The 19,302-nt window shown below is 49.3% G+C and overlaps 3 protein-coding genes across 12 annotated transcripts in view; 1 reads left to right on the plus strand and 2 right to left on the minus strand.

Annotated features, from left to right (window-relative positions):
• The window catches only part of IL17C (interleukin 17C), a 4,082-nt gene extending 2,196 nt beyond the window's left edge, over window positions 1–1,886 (minus strand). Inside the window, exon 1 of the mRNA XM_065028816.1 lies at window positions 656–1,886. Within this exon, the coding sequence (XP_064884888.1) occupies window positions 656–658 (3 nt within the window). The 5' untranslated portion in view covers window positions 659–1,886. The remainder of the gene's footprint in view (window positions 1–655) is intronic.
• RNF166 (ring finger protein 166) overlaps window positions 1–5,498 on the plus strand; it is a 23,032-nt gene extending 17,534 nt beyond the window's left edge. The window contains exon 6 of the transcript XR_010465915.1: window positions 5,399–5,498. The gene's annotated coding sequence lies outside the window, so the exon portion shown is untranslated. The remainder of the gene's footprint in view (window positions 1–5,398) is intronic.
• ZC3H18 (zinc finger CCCH-type containing 18) overlaps window positions 2,556–19,302 on the minus strand; it is a 47,082-nt gene continuing 30,335 nt past the window's right edge. For 6 of the 10 annotated variants that reach the window (XM_065028787.1, XM_065028786.1, XM_065028779.1 and 3 more), the window contains 10 exons: window positions 17,825–18,025; window positions 16,765–16,890; window positions 15,067–15,168; window positions 13,218–13,361; window positions 11,266–11,418; window positions 9,038–9,198; window positions 8,230–8,426; window positions 6,830–6,926; window positions 5,056–5,152; window positions 2,556–2,936 (listed from right to left, as the gene is read on the minus strand). In XM_065028787.1, the coding sequence (XP_064884859.1) occupies window positions 2,738–2,936; window positions 5,056–5,152; window positions 6,830–6,926; window positions 8,230–8,426; window positions 9,038–9,198; window positions 11,266–11,418; window positions 13,218–13,361; window positions 15,067–15,168; window positions 16,765–16,890; window positions 17,825–18,025 (1,477 nt within the window). In that variant the 3' untranslated portion in view covers window positions 2,556–2,737. The remainder of the gene's footprint in view (window positions 2,937–5,055; window positions 5,153–6,829; window positions 6,927–8,229; window positions 8,427–9,037; window positions 9,199–11,265; window positions 11,419–13,217; window positions 13,362–15,066; window positions 15,169–16,764; window positions 16,891–17,824; window positions 18,026–19,302) is intronic. The other 4 variants (XM_065028781.1, XM_065028780.1, XM_065028785.1 and 1 more) reach the window with 3 other exon arrangements.

Raw genomic sequence — 19,302 nt, forward strand, 5'->3', positions numbered from 1 at the left:
ACCCACGGAGACACCAGCACTTGTGACTAACACGCTCTAGCACTGGTGTGCACACGTGTATATGTACAAGCACACATATATACAGCCATGCCGCACTCTGCCCTTCCATGCACGTACATGTTTTTATGAACACACACACACATACACGCACACACAGAGGGTATAAGCACATGTGCAGCTAAATGCCCAGGGGTAACAGCACATACAGACATGCATATATGCAATCACACACATATGCAAACACACACATATACAATCACATACTTAAATTATCGGCATACACCCAAACTAATCTTCTGTGTGCACAGACACACCCCCAGCCGCACACACCGAGCCAGGCACACGTGCGCACACTGGACGGCCCTTACTCCCCATACACACACGTGCACCTCCAGCAGCACACACACACACACGTCTCTGTGCCCATCAGCCTGACGTGCACAGACACACGTGTGTCACTGGTACCTCTGCATCCACACACAGAGCAGCACCCATAAATCTCCCCATTTCCACCCCACAAGTGCTTATACACACGTGTGCACCGCAAACTACGAACACATCTCACACCGCCCGCCCCCCCCCCCCCCCATACACACACATACTCACACGTTCTCCCCATCCCACCCCCAGCAATGTCCCCCTGCACCCCCATTACCATCAGGTGGGCGTTGCGGGAGCACAGCTTTGGGGAGGGGGGGGGGGTCCCTTCCGAAATGCTGCCCCGGGGTTGAGTGCCTGCGCCGCCGCTGCTGCTGCCTTTATATAGCGCTGGGCAGGTGATGTACACACACCTGGAAACTCCGGCTGCTGCCTCCTCCCCGCGCCCCGGCCCGACTTCCTCCTCAACACCGAGCCTTCCAGCCCGGGGAGCAGCTCCCGACACCCCCAAAAATTAGGAAAAGGGGGTGGCGGGGGCTTGGCTGGAATGGGGTGTGCGCCAGTTTGTTTGCTGGGATGTTGGTGGTGGGTTAGAGCATCTTGGGATGAAGCGGTTGAGGTCATGGAGTGCTGGGGTGCGGGGGGGATGGGAACCCTGCCTTGGTGGGCACGGGGTGCTCCGAGTCCCCTGCCCAGCCCCCCATGCCCGTGGGGACGCGCTCCCCGTGTCCCGTGCCAGGTCCTGTTGCGCAAACCCCGCGGTGATGTCACTGTCACCGGCACATTCCCGCGGAGCAGAAATCCCGAATGAGGCAACTCTGGAAGGGCTGGCGGGTTTTGCCTGATCACCTCGGTCCGGGGCACGGGATGGGGTCAAAATGGGACTGTGGTGCTGAGCAGAGCGTGGGAGGAGAGGAGCCGGTTCAGGGATGAGCAGAGGTTCATATTCTGATCTTATTTTTATGTTAATACTTATTCATCTTATATTGTTTTAATTTCATCTTAATTATTTTATGTCAGTTATGTTATTCTATTTGATTTTTATTATTTCTTTTATTAAACTTTATTTTTGTTCTATACTTATTTTAATTATTGTTATTTTTAATTTTCTTATTATTTCCTTTAATTATTTATTCATTTAAATGTAAGATTTTAATTACCAATTCAACCATTATTTAACTATTTAATTTTCTTTTATTTACCATTTCTTGTATTTTATTTATTATATTTCCCCTCCTCTGCTCTCTATCCCACAAGGCAAAGACACATTCGGGCTCACCGGTGCTCCCTGCCAAAGCCTCACCGGGACCGCAGCACCGGTGCCCAACACCTTTGGGGTGCAGGGAAATGCTGCTGGGTCCTAGCAGTCCAGTTGTCCCAGTACAGCGGGAAGCACAGCACTGATGGGAGGGGGAATGTGGGAAAGCAGTTTTGCATGGCTGCAGGACCAGGTACAGCTGCACTTTATTTGTCCTGCTGCATCAAGTCACCACCAAAATGGGTGCAAATCCCACCACTCCGGTAAAAAAAACAAAACTGAACACTCCAAAGATGGGGGGAACAGGCTCCTCACCCCAGGAATGTGAGAGGGAGGATGGGAGCAAGCAGAGAACAGCAGCAAAAGGAAGAACTGGTTATCAAAATACTTTATTTCAGGGAGATCCCGAAAAAAAAAAAAAAACAAAACAAAACAAAAAAACACAAACAAAAAAAAACAAAACAAAAAAAAAGGAAAAAAAGGACCCTCCTTGTCAGACCGACATCCCCACAACACCTTCAGGGCTCCTTTAAATCAACTCAAACAATCCAATGCTTCAAATAAAAGACAGGTCATTTTCCCAATCAGACTTTAGTCAAGAATATATATATTTTTGCTCCTGGGGTGGGAGGGCGGGGGGAGAAGGTGATGTCGCCAGTAGTTCACAGCAGTTTTCGGCTCTTTCGTTACACAGTATATGGAACTGCATCGCTGAAGACACTCAACACACAGCGGGGCTAACTAGGAGAATACAACTCAAGGCTAGCAAAGAGGAGAGGAGAGAAAGAGGGAGAGCGAGAGCATCCAACAGGGCTGGAGTCCTCGGTGCAGGATTCACAGGGAACCGGCGCCGGCAGAGCCGGGGACGGGCCCCGCTCGCCCTTCGGGAGCCGGAGCAAGTCCTCAGGGGCTTCTCAGCTGACAAAACTTCAACGTTTAATTTTTGTGTGTGTGTGTGGGTTGGTTTATTTTGTTTTGTTTTTTTCCTTAAAAAGAATCGCAGCCAAAATAAGACAGAACTGCAAAATCCCAAAGTGGCCGCTTGTACGCTATTTATAAAAACATGAAGAGTCACTAAGGGGCAGAGCGACGCTCTCCCCACTATACTTTTCCTGGGATTTTGGCCCGTTTGCGAGCGATGGCATCTTCCACCGCCTTCAGCTGCTTCAGGAGCTCCTCCCGGCGCGACAGGGTGCTGGACTTGCCCGCCTTGGCGCCCGCGGGACCCGGCTCGGCCGCTTTGCCCGGGACACTCGTGACTTTGCTGGAGCTCTTGGACTGTGGTGAGAGCTGGCGCTTCCTGGCAGGGAGAGAGAGGACAGGAGAGGGTGGTGAGATGGTGCTCACCGGCAGCTCGCTGCGCTGGAAACAAACCCCTTCGGCACGTGCTCTGGCAGAAAACGTCGCTCTGAGCGCCAGTGGGCAAAAAGAGGGGCAAGGTACAAGGTCTGGGGTTGGAAAACTGGCTGAAACAGTAAAAAAAAAATAAATAATTTGCTCTGGGGAGAATTTTAAACTTGGTGCCACAGGATGTTGAGATTTAAAGCTGGTGCTACCATGACAGTGACCCCAAGGGCTGTGCCAGCGGCTGTGGGGACACACACATGCAAGGGAGCGCTCCATCACATCAGCAATGAGGGGACAGTGTCACGGGTAAGTGCAGGGCAGCTCTGAACCCCCCAGCTCTCAAATCCTTCTCCAAGTGTCCCAGTGAGGATCCAGCAGTTGCAGGGAGCTCACAAACACCCAGCGCCGAGCTCCAATTCTGTGCCGATGTTGCTCTGCTGCAGTCGAAGCCATTGCTGCAAGAGCAAAGCAAAGCCCGGGGACACTGCTGGCCTCGCACAGGGAGGACAAGAGCCATCGGTTCCCATTGCTGGCTGTAGTGGCTTTTACTGGCTGTGACCAGGGCTGGAGAAAAGCAGCCAGTGGCTCTTCCCAGCACAGGTCACCGCTTCTTACAGTGGGACACGACGACAGGACCGGGGAGTGGAGCAGTGGCATGAGCCTGCTGGGGTTTGCAGCGCTGCCAGCTCGGTAACGCACCAAAGGTGCAGTGTGAGCCCCAACTGCTGCTTTAGAATCATATTCATAGCATCATATTGGTTGGAAGAGACCTTTAAAATCAAGTCCAACCATAACCTAAATCTAGCACTCACTTTCTAATGTCTCGGACCGCTTGGTAAAGCTGTGCCACTGCTGCAGATGGCAGCGGTGGGGGTCACTGTCCCCTCTGCTGCTGCCACCTGCACCCTTCTGTACCACGCTCAAGAGAAGGTGGGTGATGCTCATGCAGCCTCAGGGAGTTCCAAACAGGACACAGACTCACCGTTCAGCTGCCCTAGAGAAACCCAGCGTGTCCTTACCCACCCCGGGGTGGTTGTGGCACCTCAGACTCACCAGTGACCCCACCAACCCACACAGCAGCAAGCAGAGGAGGGTCAAGAACCAGGGATATGGTCACCACCAATGGCCTGGGAAGGCTGAGGTTCCTCTTTGCTGCTAGAAAACAGGACCTGAGGGCTGAGGAAGGACAGGGCTGTGGCCGCTGGGGCTCAGGTTTGGTTTGGGAACACAATGACACACAGAAATCGAGGCTCGCTCGTGCCCCGGGCTGAGGGGAGGGGATGACACGAGTCTGGCTGGCCAAGGGATGCAGGACAGGGCTGTTTGTTTGCTCCTGGAGCTCCTGGGGCAGATGACACCAGAGACATGCAAAGCAGCACCGGCTGGCTGCGGGCGAGGAGGACGGCGGAGGCTTTAGGTGTGCTGCACAAGCCTTGAGCCAGCTGGCTCTGAGCTGAGCCCAGCCCAGGTCCCCGGAGCCACACATCCAGTTCTGCAACGGGATCATTCCCAGCACAGCAGTGGCTACGGGCTACCAAGAAACCAGCTGTGAGCTGGTCACCTGTCACCAGAGGGGACGGAAAGGTGTAAAGCCAGGGCTGGTCACCACACAGGGGTCATGTTTTAACATCTCGCAGCAGCACAGCAAGCAGCTGAGGGTACATTAGGCTACAAAAGGGAACCCAAAGCAGGTGCCACAAGGACCTCAGCAGCAGGTGAAGGGGTGTATTTTCTTTCTCATTAGCACTACACAGCACTAACGAGAGGCAGAGGCACTGGCATGAGTGAGCCTGCGCCTAACCCAGTTGGATTCTCTTGCTGGGACTGACCTCAGGAAACCCCCCCCAGGCTCCTGCTCACTTCTGAGCTGGAACAGTTTAGTCGGTGGCTTCCGTGTGAAGCCCTGATCACCTCTGGCTCCTGTCCAAGGAGCTTCGCGTCCTTCCTCTTGCTGGGCCTCCATGGCAACTGGAAATTACAGCCAGAGCCCTGGCAGGAGGGACTGAACCGTTGGAGAATTGTGAGCCCCAGCCTGGCCGACAAGAGACCCAGGAGAACAAGCAGAGACTAACCTGTCTGTCTGCGCAGGAGAAGGTTTTGGGTTCTGGCCCCTCTGTCGCTCTTGCTTGGGTGAAGAGAGTCTCCCGGTTGCCTTTCTGTCACGAGAACCTGTCGGGAGAATAAGAGGTGAGACACTCTCACTCATCGCCCATACACTGGCTCAGCAGCATCAGGACTTTCTCTTCAGACTGACCAGATCCTGCAGCAAAAAGCCAAGTCCAGCAGCAACCAGAAAACGTATCTACTGTTGTGCACCCTGTTTTCAGAAAAGCTCATCAAACCAAAGGAGGGGAGATTCAGGCTGGACATGAGGAAGAAATTGTTGCCCCTGAGGGTGGTGAGAGCCTGGCCCAGGTTCCCAGAGAGGTGGTGGATGAACCATCCCTGGAGACACCCCAGGCCAGGCTGGACGGGGCTCTGAGCAACCTGAGCTAGTGAAGATGTCCCTGCTCATGGCAGGGGTGGCACTGGATGGGCTTTGAAGGTCCCTGCAACCCAAACCACCCTGTGATTCTCTGATTTGTGCCGGGACACCAGAGCGCAGGTGCCTCCTTCTGAGTCTCAATTCAGCCAAGGAGACTTTGCCTCTGGGAGGTGAGACTGAGTTGCCTTCAGGGCTTCTGTCCCATTTGCCATTGCTTAAAAACGTTTTATAACACGCAGACAAAGTATGTAATTACATCTACATCTATAAAATCAGCAGTGTTTGCTAGGTTGGCCCATTCCTTTGTCTGCAGCTCAGCCGCAGTTGTGAACTAAGATCCCAGTGAACTTCAACCTCACCCAGGCCCTTCCTCGCTGCCTTTGCAGGAGTCAAACACAACCAGGCTATTAGCACAGGCATTTATTTATTTTCTGGCTGGCACCCAGAGTCAACAAGATACACCTACAGCCGAGACAACAAGGAAAACAACATCACGTGTCAGTGCTGGCTCCTACGTCAAAACCAGGCACCTCTGCCTGCCAATGATTCCCCCTCTGTTTTTTGGCAGCGGAGGCTGAAGGGTGGCATTTAGGTCCCTCGCGAGGTGCTGAGGATTCAGACAGAGAACACTTGGAAAGCCCATGTCTTTCTAAACACAGGGGGCAGATCAGTTTGTGCCACATACAAGTGGGGAAATCATCTCATTTGGCAGGACGAGTGATGTGGCCAATTACTGGATCCAGCCCGGAGCCCTGGCAGCCCATGTTCCCTTTCCAAGCACTGCTGCACGTGTTTCTACCAGGAAGACTAAAATCCATTGCAATGCAGAGAAATATGAGGCAGAATAGACCCTGGGACACAGTAAGAGGAAACAATATGACTTCCACAGCCACATCCAACAACTTCACTAGAGAACAGGAAGGGAGGGATGTGAACCTACTGTGGAGAAGAGCACGCTACATCTTCAAAGCAAAACGTCATTTTTTTTTTGGAGGGGGTTATTTTTGCAGTGAAGTTCCACAGACATAGTGGAGCCAAGGGACTCACAACGTGCACCACAAGACAGCTAGGCACGATCGGGTTTGTCCTGCCCAGGGCTGACCTCACCTTGCTTACTTCACAAACACAAGTGTCTCACCTCTACAGTGTTTTTGCAGCAGGACAGCTAATACACCTGAGTTATCTAGCGGCAATCGCACACTCTGAGGTTTTGAAAGGACACATGCCTGTAATTAACCTCTCCAGTGAGCGGACTCTTGCAGCAGAGACTTTCACGGGACATTTGTTGCTCGAGCATCACCTCGAGCGGCACAGCAGGAACCCAGCCAGCCTAGGAGTTCCCAGGACAGCTGATTTCTCACCTCTGTCCGGGGACAGGTTTGTCCGTTTGGCTGGAGGAGAGGTCGGCCTGTCTTTGTCTGCTGGCTCGTATCTCTTCCTGCTTCCTTTGTCAGCTGCCTGAAACAGAATTAAACCAGACAAGGGAGCTGAGCAGCCACTTCCCTCTGGGGAGGGAAGCAGGCAGAGATATTTCCTGCGACAGGTGCCTGTGATGCGCTGCCTGGCTCAAGTCTCCCATTAAATTCTTTGTGCATACCAGTCCCAACCATTGCTGGCACCAGGGCATTCCCCTGCCACCATAAACCACAACACCCTCTGGCACTGGACCTAACATTCTGCTGTTTTTGCAATTATCAGAAACAGGAAAACAGCATTTCATAAGAGTTTTTTTGCTTTTAGCAGCACCAAGGATAGCAAATATCACAGAGGCATGTGGAGCTGTGACTTCTGCCAGGGTCTGACCATGCCAGCCGGCGGTTATGTGTCACCGCACACTCCTCCCCACCAAGCACGCTTCACAGCCTCGATAAAGGCGCCTCACGTCACAGCACAGGGAAGTAGAGAGAACCGCAGCCTCAGACTGCAACAGGGAACTTGGACTGCCAGAAAAAAAACTTAATGCTTCAAAACCAGGAACCTACTGGAGACAACACCCTGCTCTGGCACAAAACCCTGCAAGGCCAAACTCTCCCACATGATCTAGATTTAGACTGGATATTAGGGAAAATTTCTTCCCCAAAGGGCTGTCAGGCATTGGAACAGGCTGCCCAGGGCAGTGGTGGAGTCACCATCCCTGGAGGAGTTGAACAGATGGAGATGAAGTTCTTAAGGATATGGGGTAGTGCCAGGGCTGGGTTATGGTTGGACTCTGTGATCTTGAGGGTCTCTCCCAACCACAGTTCTATCTGGGTTGCAATCTCAGCTGAAGGCAATGAACTGGGGAAGTGGGCTCACGCGTGAAGGGGAAGAAATCAGGCTCCCTGCAGAAAGCATGGCTGGTGGCAGCATCCCAGAGAGGCGAGGCCATCACTACCTCCTGACTCAGTTAAGGACTCGTCAGCAGTTGGCTCTGGAGCGGGCAGCACGAGGAGCAGGATTTCAGCGGGACCGCGCCATGCACGCCTGCACCCGGCTGCTGTGGCCTTCGAGAAAGCGGCAAGCAGCCCTTGAAGCTGCGGCAGGAATGTGCCCCAGGGGAGCCGCCAACACAGTCCCAAACCAAAGCCACCACAGGGTGTGTTGCTGCCAGACTGGTTCTGGCTGCCGCCCTTCAATCCCAGCTGCAGAGCTACCCGGCTGAGCTCACCCTGCCAGCGCAAAGCCGGCAGCTCCCTTTCCAGGACCCCCGAAGCCCAGCATCCACCCCAGCCGCTCCTGGGTCCCCCGACGTGGGGGGAAACGCACCCACCCCACCTCTCACCTTGTTTAAGAGCGTCAGTTTGATTTCTTTGTGAGCGCTGAAGCCCCCTTGCTGGGACTGGGGGGCCGAGGGCTGCTGGCTCTGGAGGAGCTGCTGAGATTTGCTCCCCTGGGTGGGTTTGGATGATTTCAGGAGCTGAGTGGGCACATCCCGTTTCCGCTTCTCCTCTTTAGCGCTATCTTCTTTTTTTGACTTTCCTGTAGAAAACCAGAGAGCAGATGGAGTGACTTGCAACCAATTCCTTTCTCTATGGTGGGCAGGGCAAGAGGATGCTGCTCCAGGGACTGAAAAAGACCACACCAGTCAGCACAGGACATGGCCCCAAGGTTAAAAGATTCAGGAAACCAGAATTTCCACAAAGAGGATGCTTGACATAAAAGACAAAGAACAAAAGGCTCCTGTTGCCAACTCTGCTACGGTCTTAAAAAAAAAAAAAAAATAGAGGAAGGGCAACATGATGCTGGAGTCAATCAAAAGATTTAGTGTCACCTCACAAGGGTGACAGAGAACAAGAGAGGGGGCACTGGACAGGATTCCCAGGCAGGAAAAAGCATCTTTACAGCCAAAGACACGTGGATGGAAGGATGTGAATGTATATTTGCTCCACAGCCTCCCTCCTCCATGGTCTTACCCTCCTGAGATGAAGCCTCTGGGTCCCCCTATTCTATACCAGCCAGAAGCATCTGCCTCCACTCAACAGTTTTCCTGGAGCCCACAGTATCACCAACCAAGCTGTATCCAGATCTCTGCCCCCGCCTTCTTTACCCAGGACCCCTTGAAGAAAAAAAATAAATAGCAAACCAGGTACCTCTACCTTTCTTCTGCTGCGCTGGGGTTGGGGATCGGGAGCTGGCGGAGGAGACGGGGCTGGCCAAGTCTGCATACATGTCTTCGGAGTCGGCGCTGCGTACGGAGCTGCTGCTGGAGGAGGCACTAGAGACAGAAGAAACGCTGCTCACGCTCAGGGACCTGCAAAGAGCCAACAGCCCATTACAGTCATGAATGCACCAAGAATTGGGCAACGCGGAGATGAGACACCTTTGTTTCAAATCCCCTGCGTGGCTGGGATGTCAGAAAGCTGATCAGTTCGGTAATAGCCAGGGATAGACATGAGCTGTGTCTCCTGGGGTGCACCTGATATGAAAAATCCCAAACATATTAGATGCAAGTCTAAAGTATTGTTTATTTATCAGCAGGGTTAAGGTAACATGTAAACAGGTCACTGTTACCCCAGGTAAACAAGAAGTGAAAGCAGGGTGTGCGCTGTCAGGTACAGGTCAGTGTTATGGCTCAGGTCAAGGGTTCCCTGGCAATGTTGCTGTTTATCACACATTTATTCATGGAGGCTTTAAAAGCCCTGGAGTCCCACAGCTCCTGCCCAGCTCCCCGGGGTACAGGAGAGCCCAGCTGCCTGTTTTGAGGATGCACATACTGCCACGACCAATAATGACGGGAAAGACGGCTGTAAGATGGCTATCTTCTAATAGCGCCCATCAGATGGCTATCTCCTAATGGATTCACAACATTAAAAATGCCAGACAATCATTAAATTCATTTAAGGAAGACTTTCTAGTTACAAATGCATCAGACAAAAACACAGGGCTGTGCACCAGCCTTCCCTTCGGGGCCACGTCGCCACCGCAGCTTCGCTACGCTGAAGCAGCTCCAAAAATGCCAGTTAGCTGGGAACCGGGCGGCATCGCAGTCACTGCCGCGGGGATGGGGCGTACGTTAACTACGGGAATATTTTGGCAGTTTCTGCAGCAGGTTCTGCAGGCCACACCGACCTCTGCGCTGCCGGCACAGTCTGCGCTCACTTGCTGGAAGCGCTGGGGTGTGTATGACTGGATGAGCTGTGGCGGCTGCAGCGCAGACGTGCGCTGGAACAAGCTGCAAAGTCTCTACCCGCTGGTATCCCAGCAGAGATGAGTTTTGCAAGGTCTCAGCAACTGTGGCAATGGCAACTGGATGAGCCAGAAAGTCCTTCTGCAGGAAAGCTCTCGGCTACAAGGTTGTGACAGCAAATCTGGTGTGGGCACAGACTGTATTTCCTATGCTTCCTCCTTTTCCACACACCTGTAAAAACTGCAAGCGTGGCCCCAGCACCACACAAGCAACATCTACATTAAGTTTTCTCCACCTTCTCTCAGAGCCACGGTGCCTGAGTGTTCTCTGAACCTCTTGCATCACCCCCTGCCTGATCTGATGAATGTGACAAGCATGTAGTAAACAGGTTTGTATTTCCGTAAAATAACGCGGATGTTGAAGCCTGGAGTTTCACAGAGCTCAGATATGTGAGTTACCGCTGCTCAGAGCCAAGTCCTACCTCATCCACTAGTTCTATACTACTGGTCTACTTTTAAACCTGTATCACAGGGAAGTGGCGTGTTTCAGGGCTCTTTGTGAGGTGTCAGGGATTCTTGTGTGCGAAGAGGGGCGAAAAACAGAATGAAGAACTTGACAGAGGTTTATTTCATGACTTGACTGGAGGGAGTTAGCTGTTTACAAATCCCACAGACGAACAGCCACATAACTATTCACTCGGGGCTAAACACAAAGGGAACTGGCCACACAACTTTAGCAGCAAAGTAAAAATATCATTAACTGGGCCTTGGAGGTGCTTTCTGACCTCCCTCTCCTGACGGGCCACACATCTTCCCTAAGGACATTCAGTCACTGAGCCAGTAGCGGTTTAGTAGAGCAAAGCTCTGTTACCTTGTAAACAAATTAGAATGTGGGATCACCCTGGCCATAAAGAGATGCTTTGGTCACAATTTAGGTAAAAAGGGACGGTTTGGCACACATGACAGATTATTTTCTTGAATAAGCCACAAGGACACTACCAGCATTGTGCCACTGTTGTGATTTAGGACTTGTAATGCCACACAAAGAAATAATCTTGTGTCACATCCTAGTTACCTATAGCTTCTTGGACTTGAAGCTAGAGAGAGTTTTAGCTGCAAGAAATCACAACAGTCAGGAATAGTTACAATCTCTTCCTCTTTCAACAAGGGTTAGGAAGGGTTGTGGCTGTACCTGGATTTCCTGGACCCAGACGGGGAGTGGGAAACTGAGGCAGATGATGATCTGGAATGAGATCTGGAGAGAGAGCGAGACAAGGACCTGGATCGGGAGCTGGAACCGCTGTAGCTGCTGGCACTGCCGCTGATGCTGCCGCTCATGGTCCGCCTGCAAGACAGCAAACAACAGCCTCACCTGGCTGCGCTCTGCCGGGAAACGGGGTTAGAAATCACTGATCAGGGACGCTTGGAGCAGGATGCTGTTGTCCTGTGTTGTGTACAAGATCAGTGCTTTGCAAATGTTAATGGTTTCAGATGGTTCTTCTCAACCTTGCATCCCTATTCCTGTTTTCTGCACAGCAGATATTTTATGCAAGATTGAATAATGCTAATAAGACCCTGGCAAAGAATGAGCTAAAAGCACCTTAATCCCGTACTGATACCAAAAGCAAATGCTTCCTACAAAGAAAAATTGCAAACTGCTTGACGCAGTGGGACTCACTGGTATTTCAAGCTATAGAAATAATTCTACACATTTTTTGCAACTATCACACCAGTATTAACAAATAGAACTGTTTGTCATTCGCACAGCAGGGAGAGTGGAGGGCAGGGGGTTTGTGTGGGTATAAGCACAAAAAAACCCTCTAAGACTGGAGTAAAGATTAAGGGAAGGTGACTAAAGACGTCCAAAATTATTATTAACTAGTTAAGGTAAGTGAAACAGAAACTACAACTGACAGAGTTTTTAGGGAAAAGAAGCTGCCATGATCAGCGTTCACCTATGGAGACATAACTGCTCAGCCCAGGCCTTTTCTTCAGCTACCAAGAAGAAATAAGAGATGTAATCCCCACACAAAAATAAGAATTGACTTGCGATACTTCTGAAAACCTGAACAGAAAACAGACTTACAGCCATCTTCAAAACACAGGAATAAAAGCATCATCCAGTGATCCAAGAAAACCACCTATGCCTTACTGCAGGGATAAAACATTCTTGGTGCTCGTGAGACAGACACTTCTATTAAATACACTCCTTGCACACCAAGCTACTGCTTCCACAGACTAAGCACACAGGTATTGTACTGCTATTTCTAAATTACTAATGTAAGAAGGATGCACAACAAATTTCAGCTGCGCTTCGCTGACCTCGTGTCCCTCTGAGAACAGGCGATGCTACCCACATTTATCCTGTAACATTGCTACATACAGTAGTACAATGAATTAACCTGATAAACTGATTTAAATACAGACAAATGCTCCTTGTTTGAAAACCATCAGAAGCCTCTCTCATTTCAAATGCAAAGTGAGGAGAAAAAGGACAACACAAACAATTAGAGGACAGAGAGAGAACACTCAAAACATTCAGGATGAAGCCAGGAAGAGAGAACAGAGCAGAGGAGGCAGCGAGATGCGTACCAGGGAGATTTTCCTCCGCTCCTCCAGCAGCTCTGCTGGATGCTGATGAACCAGCTCCTGGGACCACACACAAGAAACACTCCCTGCACACCGGCACATGTTTGGAATAAACAGGGCCCAAACCCATCATCACAAATCTTGACCCTCCAACGTGCCAGATCCGCGCTCTGGACCAAACACCCCTTTGCTGTGCAGCCTCCACAACCAGTCACTCCCAAACGTGCCTTTTTTTTTTTCAGACTCTGCTTTTTGGCACATTTGTGGTTGGACTCCATGATTTTAAGGGTCTCTTCCAATCAAAATGATTCTGTGATTTTATGACTTCATGTATTCTCCCCCGACCAACCTTCAGAGACCGGAGCCACTTGCTGTGGGAAGTCATCACATTCCCCCCCCAACTCCTTCCCTCTCTCCCCATTTCCTTCCAGCCCCAGGAAATGCATTTCTCCTTTAATCCTGGAGAATCCTTGGAGTTGGTACTCCCAGGAGAAGCCCAGGATCTGCTCTATCTTACAGCAGATCGAGCCTCACTCCACCCCTCAGCTTTCTTACCTCCTGGGTGGAGTCCTGGTCTGACGTTCCTTCCTTCTTGCCTCTCGATTATCCCCTGGCTTGGCTGGCTCCGGTGCAGCTGTTGCAATTTTAGCGAGCAGCTGAGGGACTGGAAGGGCAGCAAGTTTCTTCACAGATTTTTCACTACAAAAATCAAAATTTTCATGTGCATGATTGATGTTGGTAGATACAGAACACGGACCTTTTCAAAAGCTATGAAACGCACTAATGTTTGCTAACTAAGTATTATACAGATAGAGTTGCTGTAGCTCTAAGACACTTGGCTACTTCATCAAAATACTGTCAAATAATACAAATTCCCTTAAAGGGATCTGTTTCCCATATTGTAAATCAAGCCACCTTTTCACAGATGAGTTACTATACAACAGCCAATTTTGGAGACATTGTAAATTAACTAATGAAGTAAGCTATATGGAATTGCTATTTCCTATCCATTTGATTCTTTGCATTGTTATCCAAAACACACACACTTTTCAAAAATCTCCCAGTCAGGTTTCAGAATCAAATGCACAGAGTTTATGCCAAAATGCTCTTTTTCACTCCATCACATGGACCAGGAGGGTGCAAATGTCCCTTGGCTGGTGTTACCCTGCAGAACATTTAACCGGTAATCCCATGTCGCTACACAATGCTTTTTTGACTTTATTTAGCACCCACTGTGTGAGATGGCAACCACTTTGGCTCTTCATGCTGCTCACTCCTCAACACTCCAACCTCTGCTCTAATAGCTGGTTACTACTCAATATCCCCAGCACTGACATTACACCTAGTATTAACTGGGGCGGAGGCGGATGTCTACATAGAGAAATAGGGACTGTTAATTCCTCCTCTTGTGCTTAAGAATATCTGTATTCATCCCCTGCAGAACACAGGATTAGGTGCATGCGATATTACGCAGCAAAACCAATCCCCATGCCAGAGCTGGCTGGTGCCATGTGTCACCAAACCAGCACTGCAATGGGTACTAGAAGGTGCAAAGACATCACTGCAGGTGGGGAGCATGTCCTTAGAGGGTGGAACCTTCTGAGTTGAGAAGAAAAAATAACAAAAAAGCAGGTCAATAAGGTACATGAAGTGTGGCAAAGGGGACTGTCCCATATTCTGTAGAATTCAGGGGATTCCCATGATCTAAATTATTAGCAGGTCACCTGAATAGAGGTGACATCACTACGGTGTTGTGTCACCCTCCAACATATGCATAGTTTACTATGTATTACAAGAGTTTGTGAAATAGCAACTTCAAGTATTTAGAGGAGCAGGAGCACTGGCATAATCTGTCAACCCAACAGTTTAATTGCTATAGCACTGTTCTGATTTGTCTCCAATATTAAAAGTAGATGAGGCTGAACTGTTTCTTTATTCTAAGGCTGTGTATTAACTAAAGCTACAGTAATGAATTGAACTTTCTTGTAGCTCCTGTATAAACATATATCTGCACACAGAGAATGTTTAAACAGTAAATCATACATGTGTTTAAATAGTCATGTATACATGACGGGCCTTGATGTGGCCCTTAGGGAGAGAGTTTAGCGGTGGACTTGGTACCGTTAGGTTAATGCCTGGACTCCATCTGAAGTGTCTTTTCTAACCTAAATGATTCTATATAATACTTAAGGACATCAGTACATTTTAACTCAGACTTAATAAGTGAAAGTGTCATCATTTAATTAAGTTTGTGAAGCTAAGCATTCTTCTACGTGGGTTGTATTTTGCATCTTCCATTTCTTCCTTAAACTGTCAAGCAGGTCAGAAGGGTCTGACTCAGGGATTCAGCCACTACTTGATGGTTTTTCTTCATGGCGTTATCATGACGGAACTGAAGCCTTACCCTTTACCCGCTGCCGGTAACAACTCCCCTTTAGCCTTCGCAAGCGGCTTGTGTGGAGACGGTGTTGGAGAAGGAGAGGGTGAGGATGAGAAGGACCGTGACCTAGAAAGGAAGGACAGAAGGATGGACGATAATTTTCTCCATAAAACAGAAATGTCTAAATAGCATAGAATACTTTTAAACAAAATATGCATCAAACAAAATATTTATATTTATTTTCTGAGATTGCAGAAGGCTTTCCCGGCTTGCAGTGCCAACACTCCCTCCTTTGGCCAGGAGCTGCATCCCAGTCCCTGTGGGTCTGAGCTTATCCCAGTTTCATATCCAGACCCTGCTCAGCAAAACTAACTCCTGCCACCAGATCAGTTGTGAAAGTAGAAAACAGAAGGAAAAAATAGGGTCAGCTGCAAGAGAGGGACTCTCAGTTATTCCACACCAACATCTGAAGCCTTCTCAACACTCCCTGTATTCTCTCCTTAGGGAGAATACGTCTATAGGAACGTAAGTAGGATTTTGACTTGCAAGTTCAGTGATTTGTTTCAACTTGCTTTATGTTCCTGTAACTCCTAGTGCAGTGACAACCTTTCAAACAGCAGCAAAACAAACAAACAAACAAAATGCCACCTTGGGAGAAAGACACAAAAAAAAATACATCTAACTGGGTATCTGTAAATTCTAGAACACAAGGAGAAAAATTAAACAGAGTATATCAAAGTCAACAGATCAAAGGGTAAGAGCTATTTCCCAAGATCAGGACTGACCAGAGGCAAATCACCCACGGAGTTCAGCAGATCCAGGGTTCCGGTGATTCACTCTGCTGCCAAGACTGGAAGTGCCCTTCTTGCAGCCTTGAACTCCAGAGAGCCAAGAGGCCTTGGTGACGGGATCACTGGGGAACACTTGGGCACCTGGGTGTTCCTCACCCTCCCACCTCCAGAGACAGGCACGTTAACCAAAGTGTGTCACCTACGCTTGGCATCATCCTGCAAGGAGCAGCCTGACGCAGGGTGGCTGGGGGAAGGTCAACCTTGAATCCAGACCAACTCCCAGCTGAGACTTTACTGGGAGAAACCAGCCCTCCAGAAGTGACGCTGTGTGATCCGCTCCAGGTATCTGTGTGATTCCAGCCCTGAAGAGGAGCCTATCTAGGGAGCCAGTTCTCCTACTATGCATATTCCAGACTTGGGAAACTGTCTGCAGGGGGAAGGAAGTGGCAGAATAATAAACCTGCCTCTGTTTAATCAGCATGGGACACCGACGTGCTACTTTGAAGTGTCAGGACTATCAGAAGACACAACTGCTTTAATAAAGAAATGTGATTTGCCTCTTTAAATAGAAAATCCAGTGCAACAGAAAAGAGATGCCAGTAACTTTTTTCCAATCATAAAATGCAAATGATGGAAATGTTTATTGCAGCCAGGCTCCTACAACCGCTCGGCTACCACAGGCATGGGAAACAGCCTGGAACTTGTGGGTGGGGGTACTGGAGAGAGGAGGGGGTGGCTGACATACCTGCTTCATCCAACCACCCAACCAACAGGCTGCCTTGAGCCTTATCATATTTCCCTCCCCCAGGAAAATGGTTTGAATGTTTTATTTCAAGAGTTGCCTACTTGGTTTTAAGTAGCAGCAGAAATAGCTGTTAGCAAGTGTTTGGCAAACAGTACAGCATTATTTTCAAAGCCAAGGAGCCTTTACCTGGACCTGCTGCCTGAGAAGGAGCTGTGTCTTGAAGAGCGACTAGAGTAAGAGCTGTAAGAAGATGATCTGGAACGAGATCGCGAGGAACCTGACCCAGAATAGGTGGATGAACGAGAAGAGGACCTGAAAGAAAAGGATTAAAATTCAGCACTTCTTCAGAAGTCCCCTGAGACCAAGGTCTTGTTTCCTGTATTCTCTTGCCAAGTTCTCAAACGCTGCTCCAAAAATTTCCTGCCTTCTCATAGGTAGTCTGCCAGGACTACAGCCTCTCCTCGGTCCCCCTTTTGCTTTTAGAGAGGATCCCACTGTTGCTACCCCCTTTGCACCCTTAAATAGGCCTCCCCCTTCTTTAGTTAATGACTTTCTGTCCCTTTTTGAGAACTCTGTCCACACAATTTTACGTCTTTTCACCAGGCGATCGCCTGGTACGTTGGGTTACACAGGCCTGAGAAAACAGAAAAACCTCAGGTGCAGTGATCCCAGCCATCTGCTTCAGGAGGACTTTGGCTTTTAGATCCCTATCTTCAGTGCAGCATGTTCCTCATTCCTCTCTGATACTTTCCCCCCCTCTTTTCAGGAGCTTCAAGTTCAAACACTTAAAGAAAATGGATCCAGCTTATGCCTCAACTCTCCCAGATTCAGGGTGCACCTTTCTGAAAAGTGTTTTTTATCTCACTTGCACTGGTTTCCAAGCTTCAATTCAAGCTCCAATTTTTACTGTTTCCAGCTCTTTCTGCTCCTATTAAGCTCAGTTTTCACCTAGGTGAGCTACTGATCATCTTGGACAGCTTCCCAGTCTAATTTCTCTGAAGTGATTTTTCCAAGGATGTGTCTTTTCTTAATCTTCGACAGATCACATCACAGCACCCACAGTAAGGTGACCCCTTTAGCTTCCATCTCACTACCTAGGCGCTGGTGTCCGCAGCTGTTAATTGAGCAGCAATTCTTGAACTGCTTTCCCAAACATCTCAACATCATCTACGGACCAGAGAGCCACGTCATGTTCCCTGACACACTAACGAGGCTCGGATGCCACATGCTCTTTGCCTTCCCTCACCTTGAAGAGCCAGAAGCAGATGCTGAAGAAGCAGAGGTTTTTCGGCGCCTACGGGCACGGCTGGGAGAGACAGAGACGCCGAGTTTCTTTTTGGGGGACTTGGATCGGCGCCAAGGGTCCTTCCATTCATCCGCTCTCTTCGACTGAGCGGCGGTGATGGTGGCAGCCTCCTTCTCCTTCTTTGGTGGCTCAGGTTGACGGCTGGAAAACAAAGGGGAGTTAAGCAGCTGGGAGTTTTTTATGTAGTAAGGCTAATAGAAGCACAGCGCCAGGAAAAGATCTGAGAAATTAATCCTTCATACCAGTATTAGCTCTTAACCTCCACTGCGGGATAATCAGCCTCATTTTGGGGTGATGAAGTGTTAGAACATTTTGTAAATCACTGACTGCAAGCCCATCAAAGCAGCAGGACCTGCAGGGTTTGTGGACTGCTCTGTGGCAGTGACCTGCCAGCTGATTTCGGCTTTAGCTCTTGGCCTTCGGGGATTGGAAAAAGCACACACAGGAGGAAACTTGGTTCTTCTCATGCCTGTGCCAAGTACGCAGAGCTGAAGCAACCCAAACCTGGCAGAGACCCCCGTGCAATGAACATCCTAAACAGACTGAGGACAGATTTTGAATGTGCATCTGAAACACCTTCTCGACACAGCAAACTGCTGGGAACAACCAGAAGTCACCAAGGGAAGAGACTCAGCCCGAATTACCCTCCTCCAGTTCCCTTATCAACACCACGTGGGACTGTGTCACCAGCCTTACCGTGGCCAAGAGTCACCCAACTGTTCGCACCCATACAAAGGGGACAGTTACCTCAGCAGCTGAGCATAAAGCAATTTATAGTGGCTGTTTTATCACCATATTATTCTGTACGTGCTTATAAAGACCATCAAATACGTGCCTTCCTGTTGTTGATAACCATGAAGATGTGACAAATCAGGCCAGACACCCTCCATCTCCTCCCTTCCTTTTTAAGGTCTCCAGTTGCATTTCCCCTTTTTCTTTGGTTTTCTGTGTTTCCCTTCACCTCCCCGACCCTCTGAAAATAATTCAGTCTTAACTTTTCAGCATCCGCACTGAATAGTTCTGCAAATATTCCAGGCTGAGTTTCTTCAGGCTTAGACTTTATTACCTCTCTTATCTATGGGTGATTTAACTCAGGATTTTTCCTCACCCTTACTCTAATCTGCACACGACTGTTCGATTACCCGCTCGTAACCTTCTCCCTTGTGTTTTATGCAAAGTCTGTGCTTGCTTAAAGGTTTATGAAGTCTGCCATGCTCATCGAATTACCAGTACGACGATGCCTTATTTCTTTTCTCAAAATAATGAACCCTCTTTGCTCTGAGAATTTGGGGGAGGAAAAGCACCTTCCAGCACTGGGTTCAGCCAGTACCACCCCATTAGTCACAGGACCGAAGCAACCACTCCCCACGCGCCTTCCTCCACCTTTTGAGATAAAAAAGCAACCTCCAAGTTTTCTA

The sequence above is a fragment of the Columba livia genome, chromosome 13 (assembly GCF_036013475.1).
Source record: "Columba livia isolate bColLiv1 breed racing homer chromosome 13, bColLiv1.pat.W.v2, whole genome shotgun sequence".
NCBI classification, from domain to species: domain Eukaryota; kingdom Metazoa; phylum Chordata; class Aves; order Columbiformes; family Columbidae; genus Columba; species Columba livia.